This window comes from Macrobrachium nipponense, chromosome 12 (genome assembly GCF_015104395.2).
Source record: "Macrobrachium nipponense isolate FS-2020 chromosome 12, ASM1510439v2, whole genome shotgun sequence".
Taxonomy (NCBI): domain Eukaryota; kingdom Metazoa; phylum Arthropoda; class Malacostraca; order Decapoda; family Palaemonidae; genus Macrobrachium; species Macrobrachium nipponense.
Window position 1 is genome coordinate 16911864 of NC_087205.1, and position 20676 is coordinate 16932539.

Here is a 20676-nt window from a genome sequence, read left to right on the forward strand (position 1 = left end):
TTATTACCTTTATTGTCAGTTAATATCATAATATGAATCTGTTCCTGCATTTGTTGGTTATCGGAACCGGACGAGGGTTAGCCTACCACCGACAAGCCCTCGATGCTGTGATTCATACCAGCGATATATAGACTAAGTGGTCCAAGGAAAAACCCGTGATTAACTGAATCCGTGATTGCTGATCCGTGACTAAGCGAGGCCCCACTGTACTCAATAGCACTAAATTACCCAACACAGAATTAAACAAAGACCCTTACTTTGGCTATGTCCACTTCCCAGTTTTTGGTCAGGTCACGAATTGGATTGAGAAAGACGGAGAACCGTGCTTCAAGGTCCTGGGTGGGGGACGACTGTGGGCCTCGTGGCATTTTGGCAACAGCAGGAAAGGCATGCACTCACCACAACTGCTGAAAAAAAAAGCAAATCAACAATATGACCAGGCAATAACAACACATCTTACTACGTTAAACCATTCGTTTTAAATCGAATGTCCTACATCTGTATATTTTTTCATAATTACAGAAGGACAATTCAACAGTACACTCAACAAATTAATGTTTGCAACTGATTAAAAAACAAATGTATGTCACATAAATTCTAGGTATACTGTTCTATTCTTCATTATGTATCACACTAAATTTTACATAGTAGTATGATAATAATGTATTTTAGAAGCAGAAAACAGCTAAAAAAAAGGTAAAAAAAAAAACTGCCCAGATTTTTTTTTTCAGATTACAAAACTATTGTTATATCTTCCATAATTCAAGAAAAGGGGGTTGTAAATACATATATTTGTTCTACTTTAAATTAGGTATCAAACTAAGTTACACAACATAACAATCATAATGGAATATAAAAGCAAAAAACAACTAAATAAAAAAAAAGCCCAGATTTTTTAGATTAAAAAACCTGGCCAGGGCGGGCAAGAGGGTAGGTCCCCGGGTATCTACCCATGCCAACCCTGCTTAAATATGTACACAATACATATCTGAGAAGTATACCAGTTATTCATGCAGATTGTTATCAGCTATTTATGTAATTGTTATAATCATAATGCTCACATATCATCTTTATTGTTTACATTTTGGATGTGAAGACGTTCGACTGCTGGATTACCGCCATAGTGTGGCGCAATCCCTCCACTCCCTAGGCCCCTTGTATGTTTTCACACCAAAAAAATTAATGTAGGATTAAGTGAAAGATTTTGAATAGTACTTAGAATGCAAATTTATGAATTTTCAATACTAATGATTTGTTTCAATTATAATTTAACCATTCATCGTGCATTTTATTTCACATTTATCACTGTTGCCAATTGGTATGTGTTTACCCTTCAAACTAGGTATAAGACTTACACAAAACCATGGAAATGAGTGAAATCTGCATATTTATTTGTAGTATATATACATAAATATTAGAGCAATTTTAACATTATTGCATTACTATGACAACTAGAATTCATAGAAACAGTTTGTAAAGGCATCAGCACACGTATTTGTGAAGCTCCACTAAATTGCCAACGATGATTTGCATTCCTAGCACACAAACATTAAAGGTTACATTTATGTCAGCCATACAATTATTAAAATTTAAATAAGTCAAAATAGTAATATAGACTTAAATCAATGACAAGTGCTGGCAAAAAAAATGCAAATTTTTTGTCAGTCATAAACAATTCACTAAAAATTCCTTGGCAGCCAGATGTACAATAGGGCTGAAAAATTGTTACCGCCATGACTTTGTTGTAAACAAACTCACATATTTCAAGTGGAAGTTGGAGCGAGTTACGAACAAATTGTGTACTATATGTAATTACAATCAAATAAGCACTGTTGTGATGGCAGTAAGGATAAAACCACTGATTACAAGGTAAAAATGCATTTCAGTTCAAAACATGACCCTGGGAATATGACTTCCATACTTTCACTAATATAGGCAACAAAATGTTTTATTGCGCTGATTACAACTACAATTTTGAGTAATATCAATAAACATTACATATATACGCAAATATTCTTCAAATGAGCATTGGGAAGGCTGGGAAGGATGTGGCCCCCATTCTGGAGATGAATGGGGCAAGATTCGACGAGACGCCATATTGGATTTAAAATTGCCTTGAAAACATATTTTACGAAGATTTCACGTTTATTTTAGTTCGTATGGCACTTTTATAGGGTAAGTATCGCACGGCATTCTAGCGACCACCTGTACGGTAGCGTGACCACTTTTCCAAAAAATAACTTTAGCACTTCCAGTAACCAAAGTTAGACTTAGACGTCAATCATGAGCCAGCGTCCATGGAAGCAACACTGGTACATCTACTTTCCTCTCGAAGTAAGTGTTTTCTCCCAAGTAAGAAATTAAAACCATAATTTCTGATTAAACAGAGGTTAATGAAAGTCTAGCCATGCGCAGTGCTAATTTACCCCCATGACACTTCCAAAATTTTTACTTAAAACACCTAACATATAGAAGTTTGATGCCATCTCGATGTTTGCGGAGTCCCTTGTGTCAACAAACTTTCCATTTCCTGTGCTAAATCCGCACACCACTTGTACCCATAGATGCTGGTACATTTACTTCACAACAATCTTAAACAACAATGGTGTTCATACTTGCGCCCGGGGAAACCTGGCAATTGTTCGGGAAGAGGAATTATGAATTGCAAAAATGTATTACGTATTCATGATAATTCATTTGAAAATATTTGTTGTTGTAAAAGTAACCAGATTCCTGACAAATTTCAACGGTTTTGCTGTGAACATTAGCTACAGTGTGTTGTTCACGTCCCTATATTTTTTTTTATCGCTGTTGCCACTAGGTATGTTTACCCTCCAAACTTGGGATACGACTTACACAAAACCGTGGAATTAAGTGAATTTAGCAAATCTATTTGTAATATATATACGTAATACACAAATAATAAGAGAATTTTATCATTACTGCATTACTATGACATCTGCTCTGTTATATGGTTTCTGAGCAATAAATATGATATTGTTAAGATACAATAAAGTTTGTTCATACTTACCTGGCCTATATATATAGCTGTATTCTCTGAAGTCCGACAGAATTTCTAAAAACTTACGACACACGTAGTGGGAGTAGGGTGGTTAGTACCCATTCCCGCCGCTGGGAGGCGGGTATCAGGAACCATTCCCATTTTCTATCAGATTTCTATCTCCACTGTCTCCTGAGGGGAGGTGGGTGGGTACTTAAAATGACAATTTGTCGAAAATTGCATTTTTCCTAACTATACAAACCTGAGGTCCTTTAACAATAGGAAGGTAACTAGCGGCAGCTGGGACGGTCGTAAGCTTCGAACAAGGGGAGAACGGTAGTTAACTGCTTGTCCGATCGTGCGCGCGCCGCGCGCCCGGGCGGTGCAGAATCACTTTTGCTTTAGGCCCATGCAAAAAGTTGCAGAGTGAGGGGTGGTATGAGGTGGGACTATATGTAAAGGACCTCAGGTTTGTATAGTTAGGAAAAATGCAATTTTCGACAAATTGTCATTTGTTCCGATACGTAATACAAACCCTCGGTCCTTTAACAATAGGAAGACTCACTTCTTGGTGGGTGGAATCTGAGTCTTTTTGGTGAACAGACTGGTGTTCGTCCAACCTTGGAATGCCTCCCTGGTCGTAAGAGCAAGGGAGGGATCCAAACCTCTGTCCGATTGATCGGGGTGTGCACCGCAGGATTCAATGGTCAGACCTCTGAGCCAAGTACTAAGAGAGAGGCAAGCGTATTCTCTTCGTACCAGCATTGCAAGAACTTGTTCCTGTACAGGAGCCAACATAAAGTTATGGGTTTGTCTCAAGTAGGCATCCACTCCTTCCCCCTTGTTGGAGGGAGTGGAGGATATTTGCTTCTATCCCTAACTAAAGGGATAGATTGGGGCTCGGTTGAGTAGCTTACCTGCACGGATTCCTTCCAGCATGGTGACGACCGTGACCCTCTGCCCACAGGTAGAGAGAGAAAGATGGAGAAGAGAAGCCAGTCGCACTCTCATTCAACCATTCATTCCTACAGTCACCACCAGGAACGATGCTGTTCTGCCTGCTCGGGTGCTGGGTAAGCTTACACAACGTGTTGAGCAGCCACCACAGGTCCCAAGGAAAAAGTATCCAAGGACTTGTGGGCAATATCCCGAAGGTAGAAGGACGTGAAGGTAGTCTGGTTGGCCCAGACACCTGCCTTCAGGACCTGCGCCACGGAGAAGTTCTTGCGGAACGCCAAAGAGGGTCCAATACCTCTGACTTCGTGGGCTCTCGGTCGGAGCGTACGGATGTCGTCACTACCATCAGCCTCGTACGCTCTCCTGATCACCTCACGCAGCCAGAAAGAAGCGTGTTCTTGGATACTTCTTTCTTGGTAACCCCAGTGCTAACGAAGAGGCGTCGACACTCAGGCCTGAGGTGGGTCGAGTTTTCTTCAGATAAGCGCCGTAGCGCCCTCACAGGGACAAAGCAGCATCTCATCCGTATCGTTGTCGGTGAAATCCATTAGGGAGGGGATTGTGAAAGACTCGAACCTGTCGTCAGGGATCGACGGATTCTGAGTCTTAGCTACGAAATTCGGACGAATCGAGCGTCACAGATCCCCAGCCCCTGGAATGTTTAACATTGAAGGACAGACCATGAAGTTCCCCTACTCTCTTCGCCGATGCCAGGGCCAGCAAGAAGAGGGTCTTGAGGTCAAATCCCTGTCTGACGACTCTCGGAGTGGCTCGAATGGTCTTCGAGTCAAACTCCTAAGGACGAGAGTCACATCCCACTCAGGGGGCCTGAGCTCCCTGGGTGGGCAAGACCTTTCGAAGCTCCTCATTAGCAAGGAGATCTCGAACGAGTTCGAGATGTCCAGTCCCCTCAGTTTTAGGACGAGTGCCAGTGCAGCTCTATATCCTTTAACTGTGGGTACTGAGAGGAGCTTCTCTCGGCGAAGAAACACGAGGAAATCCGCTACCTGCTGAAGAGTGGCTCTGAGAGGAGATAGACCCCGTCTACGACACCAACCACAGAAGACGGCCCACTTCCCCTGGTACACAGCTGCAGAGGACTGTCTGACTGTCCAGCCATCTCTGTTGCTGCGCTGCGAGAAAAGCCTCTCGTTCGCAAGAGTGGTGGATAACAGCCATCCGTGAAGTTTTGTAGGGACTGGACTGCTCGTGGTACCGCTCTACGTGTGGCTGGGCTAGAAGGTTGTGCCAGTGGGGCATCTCTCTCGGTTCTTCTGCAAGAAGAGCCAGCAGGTCCGGATACCAAACGGCTTGAGGTCGTTGGGAGCCACCAGGATCATCCTGAGATTGGGAGTGTACCAGCGCTCGGCTGATCACTTTCCGAATCAGACAAAAGGGAGGAAAGGCGTAGACGAAGAGGTTGTCCCAGGGGTGTTGAAGAGCGTCCTCTGCAGCTGCCCATGGGTCCGGCACGGCTGAGCAAAAAACTTGAAGTTTTTTGTTGTGCCGGGTGGCGAACAGGTCTATGACTGGACGCCCCCACAGGTTGAAGAGCCTTTCCGCCACTTCTGGGTGTAGGGACCACTCGGTCCTATTACCTGATCCCGACGGCTGAGCTTGTCCGCTACTACATTCCTCTTGCCTGGAATGTAGCGTGCTGACAGCTCTATCGAGTGAGCCGTGGCCCACTCGTGCACTCTGACAGTCAACTGGTGTAGCGGGAGAGACACGTAGGCCCCCCACTGCTTGTTGACGTATGCCACTACTGTGGTGTTGTCGCACATCAACACCACCGAGTGTCCCATCAAGCGGTCTTGGAACTCTTGGAGAGCGTAAAACGCCGCCTTGAGTTCCAGGACATTGATGTGAAGGTGCTTGTCGTGATGGTCCACACACCTGCAGCCAGCAACTCCTCCAGGTGTGCGCCCCATCCCTCGGTCGATGCGTTCTGAGAACAGCAGCATCTCCGGGGGTGGGGAGTGCGTAGGGGCACTCCTCTTAAGAGGTTTCCTGTCGTCGAGCCACCAGGCTAGGTCCTGCCTCACCTTCTCCGTGATGGACACGGGGAAGTAAGGTGGAATCCTTTACCTGTGACCAACTCTCCCTTAGTCTCCACTGGAGAGACCGCAGGTGAAGACGTCCGTGAGGAACTAACTTCTCGAGTGACGACAGGTGGCCGATCACGACTTGCCATTGCTGAGCTGCCTGTTCCTGCCGAGACAGGAACCGGCCGGCTGCCTCCCTGAATTTGCTGATCCTCAAGTCTGCGGGCTGGACTTGAGCTGCTACCGATCGATCAGCATACCAGGTACTTCATCTTCTGCTTGGGTTCGAGATCGGACTTCTCGTAGTTTATCACGATCCCCAGATCGCGACAAAACTTTAGAAGTCGATCCCTGTCCTGCAGCAACTGCGAGCGGGAGCTCGCCAGACCAGCCAATCGTCGAGATACCTCAGAAGACGTATCCCGTGCGAATGGGCCCAAGCAGACACCAGCGTGAACACTCTCGTGAACACCTGTGGGGCGGTTGAGAGAGCCGAAGCAAAGTGCCCTGAATTGGTACACCGTCCCGTCGAAGATGAAGCGGAGGGTACTTTCTGGAGGACTGATGGATGGGTATTTGAAAATACGCATCCTTCAGGTCCACCGAAAGCATGAAGTCGTTTCTCTCCTGATGGAGTCCAGCAACGGAACGTGCCGTCTCCATCTTGAACCGAGTTCTGGCGAACAAATCGGTTCAGGGGAGAGAGATCTATCACCGGGCGCCAGCCCCCCGATGCCTTTTCCACAAGAAAAGGCGGCTGTAAAGCCCGGTGACCGATCTACTACGACTTCTACAGCTCGTTTGGTCAGCATGGTCTTGATCTCCTGCCGAACGAGCGTCGTCCTTTGAGGATCCCAGCACATAAGTCTGAAGATGGACCGGGTTGGAGGTGAGGGGTGGTCGAGATTCGAAGGGTAGTAGATATCCCTCCCGAAGGACGTCTACTATCCAGGTCTCGGCACCGTAGCGCTGCCAAGTTGCCCAATGGGCTCGCTAGGCACCCCCCCACTTCCGGCAGCTGGTGAGGGGGAACGCCGTTCCCCTAGCGTTTCCCACCCTCGCTCGACTTCTTCCCAGCACCTCCTCGGGGAAAGGAGGGCTGGGAGGAGGGCTGGTTACGGCCTCCTTTACCAGAAGTTGAAGCAGGAAGAGTCTTTCCTCGGGGCTTCGATGGAGCAGCCGTCTTAGCAGCCGAGGCCAAGGAAGCGCTAGCTAAACTCTTAGGGTCTTAGCCGCAGTTGTACGAGGTTGCCCAGAACCTTCGTAACTGCCTGGTGAACCAGACGGTCACTGTCATCAGTGCGCCGTCTTTCCACCGCAGCGTCCACCATCTCTCCGGGGAAAGAGAGCGGAGGAACTCTTCATTGGTGGTCCGTTACCGGCAGTCCCATTTTTACCGCCTCAACACGCCCGGCCCCCTTGGCTAACTCGTGTAAGGACAGCGTCCCTACGACGGAGAACCAAGTTGGCCCACAGGGTTTGCCGTCTGATGGGCGAGGTAGGAGATGGCCCTACCTCCAGACTGGCACAGTCTCCTGAAGTCGGGGTCTTCTTCGAGGGCAGCACCCCCGGAGTCGGCCGCGACCTTGGATACTGTGAGGGACCACAGATCCAACCAAGAGACTGCCTGGAAAGCCGCCATAGCGGTAGCTTCCAGGCCCAGTGCCTCCTGCTGCGAGAACCACAAGTTCTCCGACAGGAGCTGCTGCAGGGACACACCTGGAGTTAGCCTAGCTAGCTCCGGGTTAACCTGTTTGGGCGGTATTGGATCCACTGATGGCACGTAGAACTTCGCTGTCGCTGCAGTAGAGGAGGAAGTAGCTTGGAAGACCGTCCTGACTTAAGTGAGTCCTCTCGTCCTGAGACGAAATTTCTCCACCTGGTCAAGGACTGAGTCTGCAAGCTCCGATCGCGGCAGTCCCACCGTCATTTGGGTTCCTCTTCGGGCCCCAAAATGACTCGAGCCGGGACGTGGGCTCAGATGGTGGTAGCGGCGATCCTTCCCCCAGGTCGTTGTGCTGACGAATCAGCGCAATAACCTGGGCAAAGTTCCTCTGGATCTCGGGAGTCACAGCGTCCTGAGGAGTAGGACCGTCCAGTCCCTCCAACAGGAGCAGCTCTCGAGACCCTCCTCCTTCAGAAGGAGGAACAGCAACAGACCCCTGACGGTCGCCTCCAGCCACTTGCGCGTACGACCTGGCTGGTCCTAAGACCATGCCTGGTGCGTGCGGCATCGTGACGGGATCGTGAGCGGCGCACCTCTCACGATCACTCCTAGATACCTCGCTCTTCCCGGTGTAGCCCGAGGAAGTTGAAGGTATAGGAGAGACAGACCTGACGCTCCCCCCCCGCTCGCTGGCAGGACCAGCGTACGTGGGGGGCTGCAGCCGATCACCAACCGCGGTGGGGATCTATCTGCAGGCCTGGCCGTGCCGCTCACCTGTGGGCGAGCGGCTCGACTGAGTACGTCGACCCCGATCCCGTGCGTCAGACGAGTTGCTGCTGGCCACCGTCTCCGTCCGGTCCCTGTGGGAGCGACGGTCAGGTGATCTGCAGAGCTCGCTTTCGCGGTGAGACCGGTGAGGTCCTCACAGGCACGTCAAACCGCTGGTACCAGCCGAAGCTGGTGCCGTTGGTCGAGGGGACCTCTTCCCAGCCTCAACCCGTGGCCGGTCAGAGACCGTCACGTCAGCCCAGACGGGGGGGTGGTACCGGCTGGTCGCTACGAGAGCGGCCGCTGGCCTGGCGAGAGTCACTTGCGCGATTCTCGACAGTCTTCTGCTCCGTGCCTCGGTCATGACGGTGAGCGAGCTCAGGCGTCTTGACTTTAGCTGCACGGTCGCCCGAAGGAGACCGTACACTCGGACCTTCTCGCGAACGAGAAGTCGAGCCGGTACCTGGCTTAGCAGCAGTGCTACCAAGACCAGGCGCGGATGTACCAGCAGGTAGCCAGCACATCCTTGGTCCCCGTCTTCTTCTTCTTCTCAGAAGAAGAGACGGACCCTGTTCCCGAGGGAACAGGAGGACCAGCAGAAGCACCCCCCGTCACGCCAGAGCGAGACGGGCCCTTCGAAGGTCCCGCAGGAGCCTTCTTAGGGGGGGAGGAGGCAGCCTTCTTCTTCTTCGGCTTGGAAGCCTTAGAAGTCGAAGGGGGAGAGGCGGCAACAGACGACGAAGAAGACGATGAAGACGACGACGACACCTTCCTCTTCTTCTTCTTCTTCTTCGTCAGCTCTCTCAGGACGGACGTCAGGTCTCCCATCCACGGAAAAGTCGGGCCAATTGCCAAAGCAACACGCCCGACTGATCCTGTCCGAAGGACCTGAGACCGGTGCAGCACCTCCATGACGAGACTGCGACGTGGGCAGGGGCAGGCACGGCAGGAGCGGCAGGGACATCAACAGCAGACCAGCACCATCTGGACCAGCACCAGCAGGACCACGCACCAGCAGGACCAGCAGCAGGCAGGACCAGCACCAGCAGGACCAGCACCAGCAGGACCGCAGCAGCAGGACCAGCTCCAGCGCAATATCGGCATGAGCGTCCCGCACTGCGCGCTTCGTAGGAGCGGCGCAAGCGCTGGGCCAGCAACATTAGCTGCAGGTACGGCAGGTACGGCAGCATAGTCCGGCGTCACAGGCATCTCCGATACAGCCAAACTCATCATTGGGACGGGGCGGCAGATCCAGGGGCGAACTTTTGGGACAGCGAAAGTCGGGAGTCGGCAGCACATAAAATCCAGGTGGCGGCGGCACGCCCCTCTTAGGTACGGCAGCAATCGGCTTCTGGATTGATGCCGTGGGTGTCACCGACGCAATGTGTTGCGTATACACTACATGAGAGGGGCGGCGTACGCTGGTGTGGACATTGTGTTTGTCGTTGTTGTGACTACACCATGAGTTACAACTGCCGACCCCGCCAGACGTTGAATCAAGCCCTGGATACTAGGGGCGCCCTGCAGTCCCAACGACGCCCACACCTGTCCAAGGTCGTCACTCACACCTGAGGGAGGAACAGTCGGGTCAGTTAGAGGGGCACCCTCGCGCCCGTTGGGGGAGGACGAACCCCACCCAGAAAAAAAAAAGCGGACTGGAAGACCCCGAGTACAATTGAAACATCCGGGTGGTATCGGGCGCCCTCCTCCACACTCGACGGATCGATGAGGAAGGAAGGACTCCCGAACCGCAAACCCCCCCCCCCCCCGCAGGGGAAGGCGCAAATCGTGGGGGCTGAGCTGGAGGCAGGAAGGATGACGAGGTATCTGTCACCAAAGGAGTCGCTGGAGAGCTTTCCGACGACTCCTTGGTCGGTCTACGCCTCTTCCTACCCTCGTACAGCACCCACCTGCGCCTCGGACCAATTTACACACACATTACAAGGTTCGGCTCGGGAGCATTCTCGCCCCCGACACCGATAACACAATTCATGTGGATCAATGTCTGGATAAGAGCGAAATCCGCCGCATTTACGCCCCTCCAGCCCGGGACACACTCTACGGGCAGCTGGTGGGCGCGGCGAAAGCTCTTCTTGATCCATAATTAAATTCACTTTCAATGAAAAATGAAAAAAGAGTACTTACAATTTCAATCAAGACCACAAACAAACCAGTCAGAAGAAATTGTAAACATCCAAAGCACACGACGAAAATAGCGGGCAGAGCGATGACGAACACGTCCTGTCACACACGGCGAAAGCAAAAGTGATTCTTCACCGCCCGGCGCGCGCACGATCGAACAAGAGTTTAACTACCGTTCTCCCCTGTTCGAAGCTTACGACCGTCCCAGCTGCCGCTAGTTACCTTCCTATTGTTAAAGGACCGAGGGTTTGTATTACGTATCGGAACAAATATATATATCTGCCAGGTAAGTATGAACAAACTTTATTGTATCGTAACAATATCATTTTGTTCATGAAACTTACCTGTCAGATATATATATAGCTGAATCCCACCTTTGGCAGTGGGAGAGACAGAAAAGGATTTAGGAAACATATATATGTAGATGATTGACATCTTGGTTCCTTACCTGTTAGCATAGCTGACTTCGTGATTACTGTCACCCAAGCCTGCATCTGCTTCACTAGAGTTACCAACAACGTAGAGACCTGTGTAGTTGGTGCGCTCTAGATGATCTGCCAACGGGGACGAGACCACAATGTGACTAGACCATGACCATACTCAAGAGGACAACGAGGCAAAACCACCACCTAAGTTAGCCTGACCAAATACTCCCATATACCAAAGGCTAAAAGAAGGGAAGACCGCATTCGGCGGCCGACCCTACAACCATAAACATTACGAACATTAAAAACTCACCTACCCTTTTCTATGGAAAGGATGAGTGCTACCTCCTGCCCCCAAGATAGTGTCTGCGGCGACGTATGGTCCAAGAGAGTAACAGTTCTCATATGTCGTTCTGACCTCCCGTAAATAGTGCGAGGCGAACACCGAGTTACTTCTCCAAAAAAGTGGCACTTAAAATATCTTTGAGAGCCATATTTTTCTGAAAGGCTATAGAAGTCGAAATAGCCCTCACTTCATGAGCGTTAACTTTTAAAAGCTTAAAGTCACTATCTTGACAATAAGCGTGCGCCTCCTTAATGGTGTTCCTCAAAAAGAATGCCAGTGCATTCTTAGACATGGCATATTAGGCCTCTTAACCGAACACCATAAGTTCTCCGCAGAACCTCTACACTCCTTTGTCCTACGAAGATATTCTTTAAGAGCCCTAACAGGACACAGGACTCTTTCTGGCTCTTGACCAATGATTTCTGCCATACCTTTGATTTCGAACGTCTTAGGCCAAGGGTTGGAAGGGTTCTCATTCTTAGCCAGGAATGACATACTCAAAGAGCAGATTGCATTATGCCCTTTGAAGCCGACGTGTTTACTAATCGCCTGTATCTCGCTAACCCTCTTTCGCCGTCGCCAGAGCAGTTAGGATACAGTCTTCTTCGTCAAATCTCGCAAGAGCAGAGTAAATAGGTTCGAAGCAGCTTGACGTTAAAACTTGAGAACCACGTCCAGATTCCACGAAGGCAACTTAGCCATCGGTACCTTGGTGGTCTCAGAAGATTTCAGTAGATCATGTAGGTCTTTATTATTAGCAAGGTCAAGACCTCTATGTCAAAAAACTACAGACAAGACACTTCTGTAGCCTTTAATGGTTGACACTGCGAGCTTCAAATCTCGTCTGAGATAAAGAAGGAAGTCGGCGATCTGGCTCACAGAGGTCGTGGTAGAGGAAACTCCTTTCTTCCTACACCAGCTCCTAAAAGCTGCCCACTTCGACTGGTAAACCGCGATTGACGAAGTCTTCTCGCGGTGGCGATAGCTTTAGCCACAGGTTTCGAAAAACCTCTCGCTCTGGCCAACTTCTGGATAGTCTGAACGCAGTCAGACTCAGAGCGGAGAGGTTTTTTTGTGGTACCTGTCTCGAAGTGGGCTGTTTGAGTAGATCTCTCCTTAACGGAAGAGATCTCGGAAAATCCACCAGGTAGGACATCACCTCTGTGAACCAGATCGCTGCAGGCCAAAAGGGGGCGATTAACGTCAACCTCGTCCCCTCCGAAGCTGTGAACTTTCTCATCACTTCCCCAGAATCTTGAAGGGGGAAATGCGTAGAGGTCTAGGCCCGTCCAATCCCATAACAGGGCGTCCACTGCTACTGCCCCCCGGAGATCGAGAACTGGGAGCAGTAAAGAGGAAGTCTCGCCGTCCTTGCGGTTGCAAAAACGTCCACCAAGGGCGTCCCCAAAGACGTCCACAGCTCCTGCATACGTCCTGGTTGAGGGTCCACTCTGTCGGCAGCAACTGACCTTGTCGACTGAGGAGATCCGCCGGACGTTCTCGACTACTCCGGCAATGAACCTTGTCAAGATCGTGATCTCTCTTGCCTTCGCCCAAATCAAGAATTTCCTTCGCTAGCGCAACAGGGAGCGAGAGTGAGTTCCTCCTTGTTTCTTCAAGTATGCCAGGGCTGTGGTATTGTCCGAGTTGACTTGAACTACTCGACGGGAGACTTTGTCCTGAAAGAACTGGAGCGCTAATTGAACCGCTGCCAGCTCCTTGAAGTTGATGTGCCAGGCTACCTGTTCCCCTCTCCAGGTGCCTGACACTTCCTCCCCCCCTAGTGTTGCTCCCCACCCCGTGAATGACGCGTCGGAGAACAACACTAGGTCAGGGTTCCGAAGCTTGAGGGATATGCCCTCTGAGAGCTTTAACGGATCGAGCCACCATCTTAGATGGCTCTTCACCTCTTCTGAGATGGTTAGGATCATATCGAAGTTGTCCTTCTCTGTCCAATTGTCTGACAGGAAGAACTGAAGAGGTCGGAGATGTAGCCTCCCCAGGGAAACAAACTTCTCCAGCGAGGAAATGGTCCCCAGCAGACTCATCCATTCCCTCACCGACATGATCCTTCCCTAGAAGACTGACCACTTTCTCTATGCCTTGTTGCTGACGTTCCTGGGACGGAAAAGCCCGAAAAGCCACTGAATCCATCTGAATCCCCCCAGATACACGATGGACTGTGTTGGGGTCAGATGTGACTTTTCGAAGTTCTCCAGAAGTCCCAGGGATGCAGCTAAAGACAGAGTCGTTTTCAGGTCCTCCAGGCACCGGGTCTGCGAAGAAGCTCGGATGAGCCAGTCATCCAAGTAGAGCGAGATCCTGATGTTGGAAAGATGGTCCACCTCGCCACATTCTTCATTAAGATGGTGAACCAAATGGGGCCGTACTCAGACCGAAACAGAGAGCCCTGAACTGAAAACACCTTTCCTTTCAGGACGAACCGAAGGTACTTCATAGACTGGGGGTGTATCGGGACGTGAAAGTATGCGTCCTGAAGATCGAGTGATACCATCCAATCCCCCGGTCTTAAGGCCCCCAGAACTGACTGAGGTGTCTCCATCTTGAACTTTTGCTTTTCTATAAAGAGGTTCAGACGACTTACGTCCAAGACTGGCCGCCACCCTCCGAGTGTTTCGGAACAAGAAACAATCTGTTGTAAAATCCTGGCGTAGCCAGGTCTAAGACCTGTTCCACTGCTCGTTTCTCGAGCATCTGCTCGAGCAGATCGAAAAGAATCCTTTGCTTTTCTTGAGGATACGACGGGGACAAGTCCCTGGGAGTGGAAGTCAGAGGGGGAGGCTTTACGAACGGAATCTTGTACCCCTTCTCTATGATGTTGAGAGACCAGGTGCTCGCCTCTCTTTCTCTCCAGGCTCCTCCAAACAACTGAAGCCTGGCTCCTACCGGTGACTGAAGGCATGCATTCTCACTTCTTGCCCCTGGACTTAGCCGGGGCTCTACCTCTAGGAAGACCTCTTCCTCGGGATACAGATCTAGCTGAAGATCCTCCACGAAAGGGGGGCTTCTGCTTCTTAAAGACTGAACTCCTGAAGACGTGGAAGGGACAGCAGGACGTCTCGACGACTGCGTCAAAAGGTCTTGAGTGGCTTTCTCCTGCAGACTGACTGCCAGATCCTTCACCAAAGCCTGGGGGAAGAGATGACTCGAGAACGGCGCATATAAAAGTTCTGTCTTCTGTGCGGGAGAGACAGACTTAGCCGCAAAATTACAATACAGTGATCTCTTCAACACCTGCCTGCTGAAAAATGAGATGCTAATTCCTCAGAGCCATCCCTGACGGCCTTGTCCATGCATGACAAAACACTGGACAGCTCCCCCAAGCTGATCGAATCTGGCTTACGAGACTGGTTGTCTAGCACTCCGAGACACCAGTCTAAGAAGTTAAATACTTCTAAGGATCTAAACAAGACCCTTATCCAACAGATGATCCATCTCTGACGTAGTCCACGACACCTTCGCTGAGGCTAACAGAGCTCTTCTTGAGGCATCTACAACGCAGGCGAAATCTCCCTGTGCTGACGTCGGAACCTTCAAACCTAACTCCTCACCGGTTTCATACCACATCCCTGCCTTACCGCTAAGCCTTACCTTACAGACCTTACAGACCTTACATCTTGTTCGGGTTGCCCCAGGTCCCTCAGTGTGAGGCACCTCTAATGTCTACCAGAGAGTTGCTAGTACATCTTCCGGTATATTTTGCATCTTCCAATCTTGGATGGTCTGGGATGCAGTTTAGATATTTGTCGAGCTTATTCTTAACACATCTACGGCTCACATCCTGATATATTCCTCAGATGAGCTGGCAACGCATTGAATAGACGCTGCATTATCGATGCTGGTGCGTAGTGGATTAATGTCCTGTGTGCTTTCCTTATTTTTCCTGGTATAGGTTTTTGGGCACTTTAATTCTACCTCTGCTTGCTCTTTCTGATATTTTTAGTTCCATGATATTTTCTGCTATTCCTTCTATCTGTTTCCATGCCTGAATTATCATGTAGCGTTTCTCTTCTCCTTTCTAGACTATATAATTTTAAGAATTGTAGTCTTTCCCAGTAGTCTAGGTCCTTAACTTCTTCTATTCTAGCTGTAAAGGACCTTTGTACACTCTCTATTTGTGCAATATCCTTTTGATAGTGTGGGTACCATATCATATTGCAAATATTCAAGTGGACTACGAACATATGTTTTTATAAAGCATAATCATGTGTTCAGCTTTTCTTGTTTTGAAGTGCCGTAACAACATTCCCATTTTTTGCTTTACATTTTGCAACAGAGTTGCTATTTGATCATTGCATAACATGTTCCTATTCATCATCACACCAAGGTCTTTAACTGCTTCCTTATTTGTGATGGTCTCATTATTAGGTCCCTTATATGCTATAGCTTTCTTTCTCTGTCTCCATAATTTATTGATTCAAATTTATCAGAGTTAAATACCATCCTATTTACCTCTGCCCAATCATATACTTTGTTAAGGTCTCTTTGTAGAGCGTTCCTATCTTCATCACAAGTAATTTCTCTACTTATTCTTGTGTCATCTGCGAAACTACTCACTACCGAATCCTTCACATTATTGTCTATGTCTTCAATCATAATAACAAACAGTATTGCAGCTAACACCGTACCTTGCGGCACACCGGATATTACCTTGACTTCATCCGATTTCTCGTCGTTTGCATAACTATCTGTTTTCTGTTTGTAAAAATTCTTTTAATCCATCTTCCTACTTTATCCACGATATTGTGTTTTCTAATTTTCTTCGCTAATATATTATGGTCTACTTTATCAAAAGCTTTTGCAAAGTCTAAATAAACCACATCTGTTTTCATTTCCGCTTTTCATATTTTTGAATATGTTCTCACGGTGGACTAACAGTTGGGTTTGTGTACTTTTCCGGGTACGAAACCATGTTGTCCTTTATTAAACAAACAAATTATTTTTTATTAAATGTTTCATAATATTTTTTTCTTCATTACCCTTTCATACACTTTCATAATATGTGATGTTAGACTCACAGGCCTATAATTACTTGCCTGCTAGTCTTGATCCACTTTTGAAAGTAGGGGTAATATATGCTAATTTGTGCTCATCATAAATCTTGCCTGTATCTACACTTTGTCTTAATAATATTGCAAGTGGCTTTGCGATAGAATGAACTACTTTCTTTAACAAAATAGCAGGAATTCCATCATGGCCCTGCAGCAGCTCCATTTTTAATTTCATTAATAGCCTGCACAATATCAGCTTCATTAATATCTATGTCAGCTAAATATTCACTATTTTCATCCCTTACTTCTATATCATTATCTTCATTATCTATTCTAGGGGTGAATTCTCTCTTATATCGTTCTGCCAGTATGTTGCAAATTTCCTTTTTTTCATTCGTTAATCTCCCTTCAATTCTCAGAGGGCCTATTTCTATTCTTCTTTTATTCATCTTCTTCGCATATGAGTATAATAGCTTGGGTTTTGCTTGATATTTAATAGGTTTTTTCTCCAGTCCCGTTTTTTTTCATTTTCTTTTGATTGTATAATCTTTTGTTCTGCATTTTCTATCTTACTTTTTAGTTCTATAACTTTCCTGCATTTTTTTCTTTTGCAAGACCTTTTTTCCACTTTCTGATTTTCTGGAACAAGATCCTTCTGTCTCTTGGTATGCATGAATGATGTTTTACTTTTCTTCTTCGGTATATATATTTTTTCCACTATTTTCTCCAATATTTTATATAATATCTCCGTATTTTACCGCCCTTCTGTCATCACTTGACGAAAATGTTAATCCCAATCTTTGTTATTCTTCATTAATTTCTGACCAGTTTTATATTTTTACTGTAGAAGTTGTATTTTCCATATCCTTCCCACTTTTTCATTTCTTGCTTATCTCTATTTTCACTTGCTTTGGAATGAACTAATTTCTATGACATTATGGTCTGAAATATTCGCATTATAAACTATTATTTCTTTAACATAATTCATCTCGTTCACAAATACTAGGTCTAAAGTATTTTCCTTTCTTGTTGGCATGTGATTTATTTGTTGAATGTTGTATTCTAGTAGCATACTAATAGCTTTTCAAATTGCCTCTTATCTTCTGCACTACTATTACTCTCTTTTTTATATGATAAGTACAACCACAATCTCCTATTCGTCTCTTCCATTCTACGAAAGGAAAGTTGAAGTCACCAGATAGGAGAATATCCAGTCCTTGTGATTTCTACATATATCATCCAATTTTTCAATTATTAAGTCAAACTCTTTAGTATTAGGAGGTCTATATATTACTATGTTTTTCATCAATTTTTCAGATTCAAATTCTACCGCTATTAGTTCACATTCTGAGTTACTATATTTCTCATATATTTTTCCTTGTTTTTTGTCTTTCCCATATATTGCGGTTCCCCCTTGATTCCTATTTTTTCTATCTGATCTATAAGTTTGGAACCCTTTTATTTGATCATCATTCCCAGTCTCTTGGGAATACCAGGTTTCACTTATATTCATTATATCTATTTTCTTCATTTTGGGTTAGTTCTTCGAAGTACTCTATTTTTCTTTTTGAGTTACTCGTAACTAAACCCTGCGCATTCATCACTATGATGGTTTGCATGTTTCTCCTTCATTTAATACTGGTAGTAATAAGGATTTTCCCATGTCTCTTTCCTGTTCTGGTATGTTGTTCTTTTTTTCATTTCCAGAAATTCTGACATTAAAAAATCCAACTTTTCCATAATATTTGATCTTCCTTCATCATAATTGTTAATTTTGTGTCTGAATCTGCAATTTTCTCCGTTTCTGCAATATCCTCTTGCATAATAAATACAGTTATTATCTCTTGAGTAGAATTTCGGAGCTGATGCTTTGAAATTTTTTGCTGACACCTCTGCATATCTCATTGGTGGTTTGCTTTTCTCTTTTACCTGATATTCTTGATTTCTCTCTTTATTTGTTTCTTTCTTATTTTGGATTTTATTACTTGGTTGGCAGGGCGAAAGTGGTGCTTCCTTTAGCTTTCCTAGTCTCCATCCCAGTGTTAACTTTCCGGAAAGCCCTCTTGGTAGACAAAGACGTTTTCATCTTAACAAACTCTGGTGTCTTCTTAGCTTTCGACGATGAAAACTGCGATGGAGGAGAAGGAGGAGCAGAAGGAAGGAAGGTATCTCCAAAAGAATCACGGAGCAGCCGAGCCAAAACTTGATAGTCTGAAGAAGACGACGTCGAGGGTTGTTCTTCATCAACCTCCTCCGAAGAACAGCTCAATTCCCCTTCTTCCTTACCCGAGTTAAACTCCGAAGAAAGAGGTAGAAGACCTTTCACTCCAAGTCTCCTATCAGACCGATGACAGAAGAGAAGGTAACGTATCCTTAACAGAATCGTTAGCCGATACAGGAACAGCAATCACAACTTGAGTAGAACGCGAAGTAGAATTGGAACGTGTAGCGTCATCTAAAGACTCGGGAACAACGTCCGATCGAGAGCGAACTTCCGTACTCGCGTCCAAGACGCTCTTACGATGATGTCTATTAGCGTCCATCGGAGCGTCTAACCTAGCGTCCAACGAAGCGTCCAAATCAGCGTCCAACTGAGCGTCCAAAGAAGCGATGAGCGGAGCGTCCTTCCTAGCGTCCCTACGATCGTCCCGCGAAGAGACAGGAATTGACACTTGACGAGCGTCCCGATGAACGTCAACACAAGCATGATGAAGCGGAGCGGTGTGTACCAAATTCCGTCCGTCAGAAACTAAAGCATCTTCATCAGAAACGTCGATGTCGGAACGCCGAGCGTCCTCACGACGAGAAGAGAGGGCAGAATGAAGAAACCTCTCTCTCTCCTGACGTTTACTTCCACCTCTAGACGAACGCTGGGGAGAAACGAAGTCTAGACGACGAAATACCATGAAACGGGGACGAAAGACGAGCAGGCGGAGAAGACTGTCTTGATCTCTTGATCGGAAGTCTATCGTCCTTCTTACGGCCAGAAACCGTTTCCTTCTGCTTAAGTAAAGCATCCAGTTGTCGCTGCATAGCAAGGATTATCTCCGTCTGCGAAGGATCTATCGAGGAGAAGAGCCATGCCTGCGAGAAGGTGAGGGGTCGAGGGGCGCCTTCTTCCTTCTCCCAGGAACAGCCTTTGCTCTAGAGCGACTGGGGGCGCTCAAAGACGTCTCATCGGAAAGACGACCTAGCCTTCTTCTGGGGCGGAAAGGACAACGCTTTCCGGAGAAGAATGCCATCAGACAAAGCATGACGTGAAGCGTCCTGATCTTGAAACGTTCCTCTTCAAAGGTCGCGAATCCGAACGAGATTCCACCCCTTGCGCGGGGAGGACGCGTCGGAAGACGAGAAACAATCCTTTAGGACATGTGGGCTCGAGCACGCTCCTTAGCAGCCTGGGAAGCGCTCCACAGGTACTGCTGAAGGGACGTCAGATCGGTGGGGGATCCCCGTAACCCTCCTTCGGCCTTCGACATGCCCTCTCCCTGAGTCCTGGGAGTCCGGCAGAGGTCCCAGCCTAGAGGCGCTATCGGGCCGATCTGAGCGCCCCCCTCCACTTCACTAGGGGCACTATCACTAACTTAGCACTTTCCCTGTTTCAAGGGCTAGAACCTTAGATTCCAGAGTTTTCAAAGAATCTAAAATAAGCGAAAGGCATTACCCTCCGCAGACACCACTTGAGGGCCCGAAGGCAAACACTACGGGGTTAGGAGTCACAAAATCTAAAGAAGGGTTAGAAGGGGTTACATTATTACCCTGTCTACTACCCGATTTACTCCTGGAGGAAGACCTCCTGATCCTATCACGCTCTAATTTATTTACATAGGATTCATAAGTCTTTCCATTGAGCATCATTCAAACTTTCACACTCCGTGCAGCGAAATCATACCTACACACTTGCCCCCTACAACCTTTACACACTGTGTGAGGATCAACCAAAGCTTTTGTAACCTCACCTTGCATTCGTCTTTCATACACACTCTGGCACTAGCCGAACTAGAACCTGACATATTTAAGGAAAAAAACCAAGCCAAAATAAAAAACAATCCAAAGTCACGTATGCCAAGGCTATCGATCCAATAACAAATAACCAAAAAGTCAGAGGATACTCAAGCAAAGAAAGTTTTCCAAAATCCTGAGGCGGAGGTGCTGTAAACAGATGTTTACAACACCGGCGACAGAAGAAATCTGATAGAAAATGGGAATGGTTCCTGATACCCGCCCCTCCCAGCGGCGGGAATGGGTACTAACCACCCTACTCCCACTACGTGTGTCGTAAGTTTTTAGAAATTCTGTCGGACTTCAGAGAAT

The 20676-nt window shown here is 47.3% G+C and overlaps 1 protein-coding gene across 6 annotated transcripts in view; it reads right to left on the bottom strand.

Moving 5' to 3' along the window:
- LOC135224369 (condensin-2 complex subunit H2-like) overlaps positions 1 to 20676 on the bottom strand; it is a 239361-nt gene that overhangs the window by 124752 nt on the left and 93933 nt on the right. For 3 of the 6 annotated variants that reach the window (XM_064263318.1, XM_064263316.1, XM_064263320.1), the window contains exon 2: positions 258 to 404. In XM_064263318.1, coding sequence (XP_064119388.1) covers positions 258 to 368 — 111 coding nt within the window. In that variant the 5' untranslated portion in view covers positions 369 to 404. Of the gene's footprint in view, positions 1 to 257; positions 408 to 1061; positions 1084 to 20676 lie in introns of those variants that run through there. The other 3 variants (XM_064263317.1, XM_064263319.1, XM_064263321.1) reach the window with 2 other exon arrangements.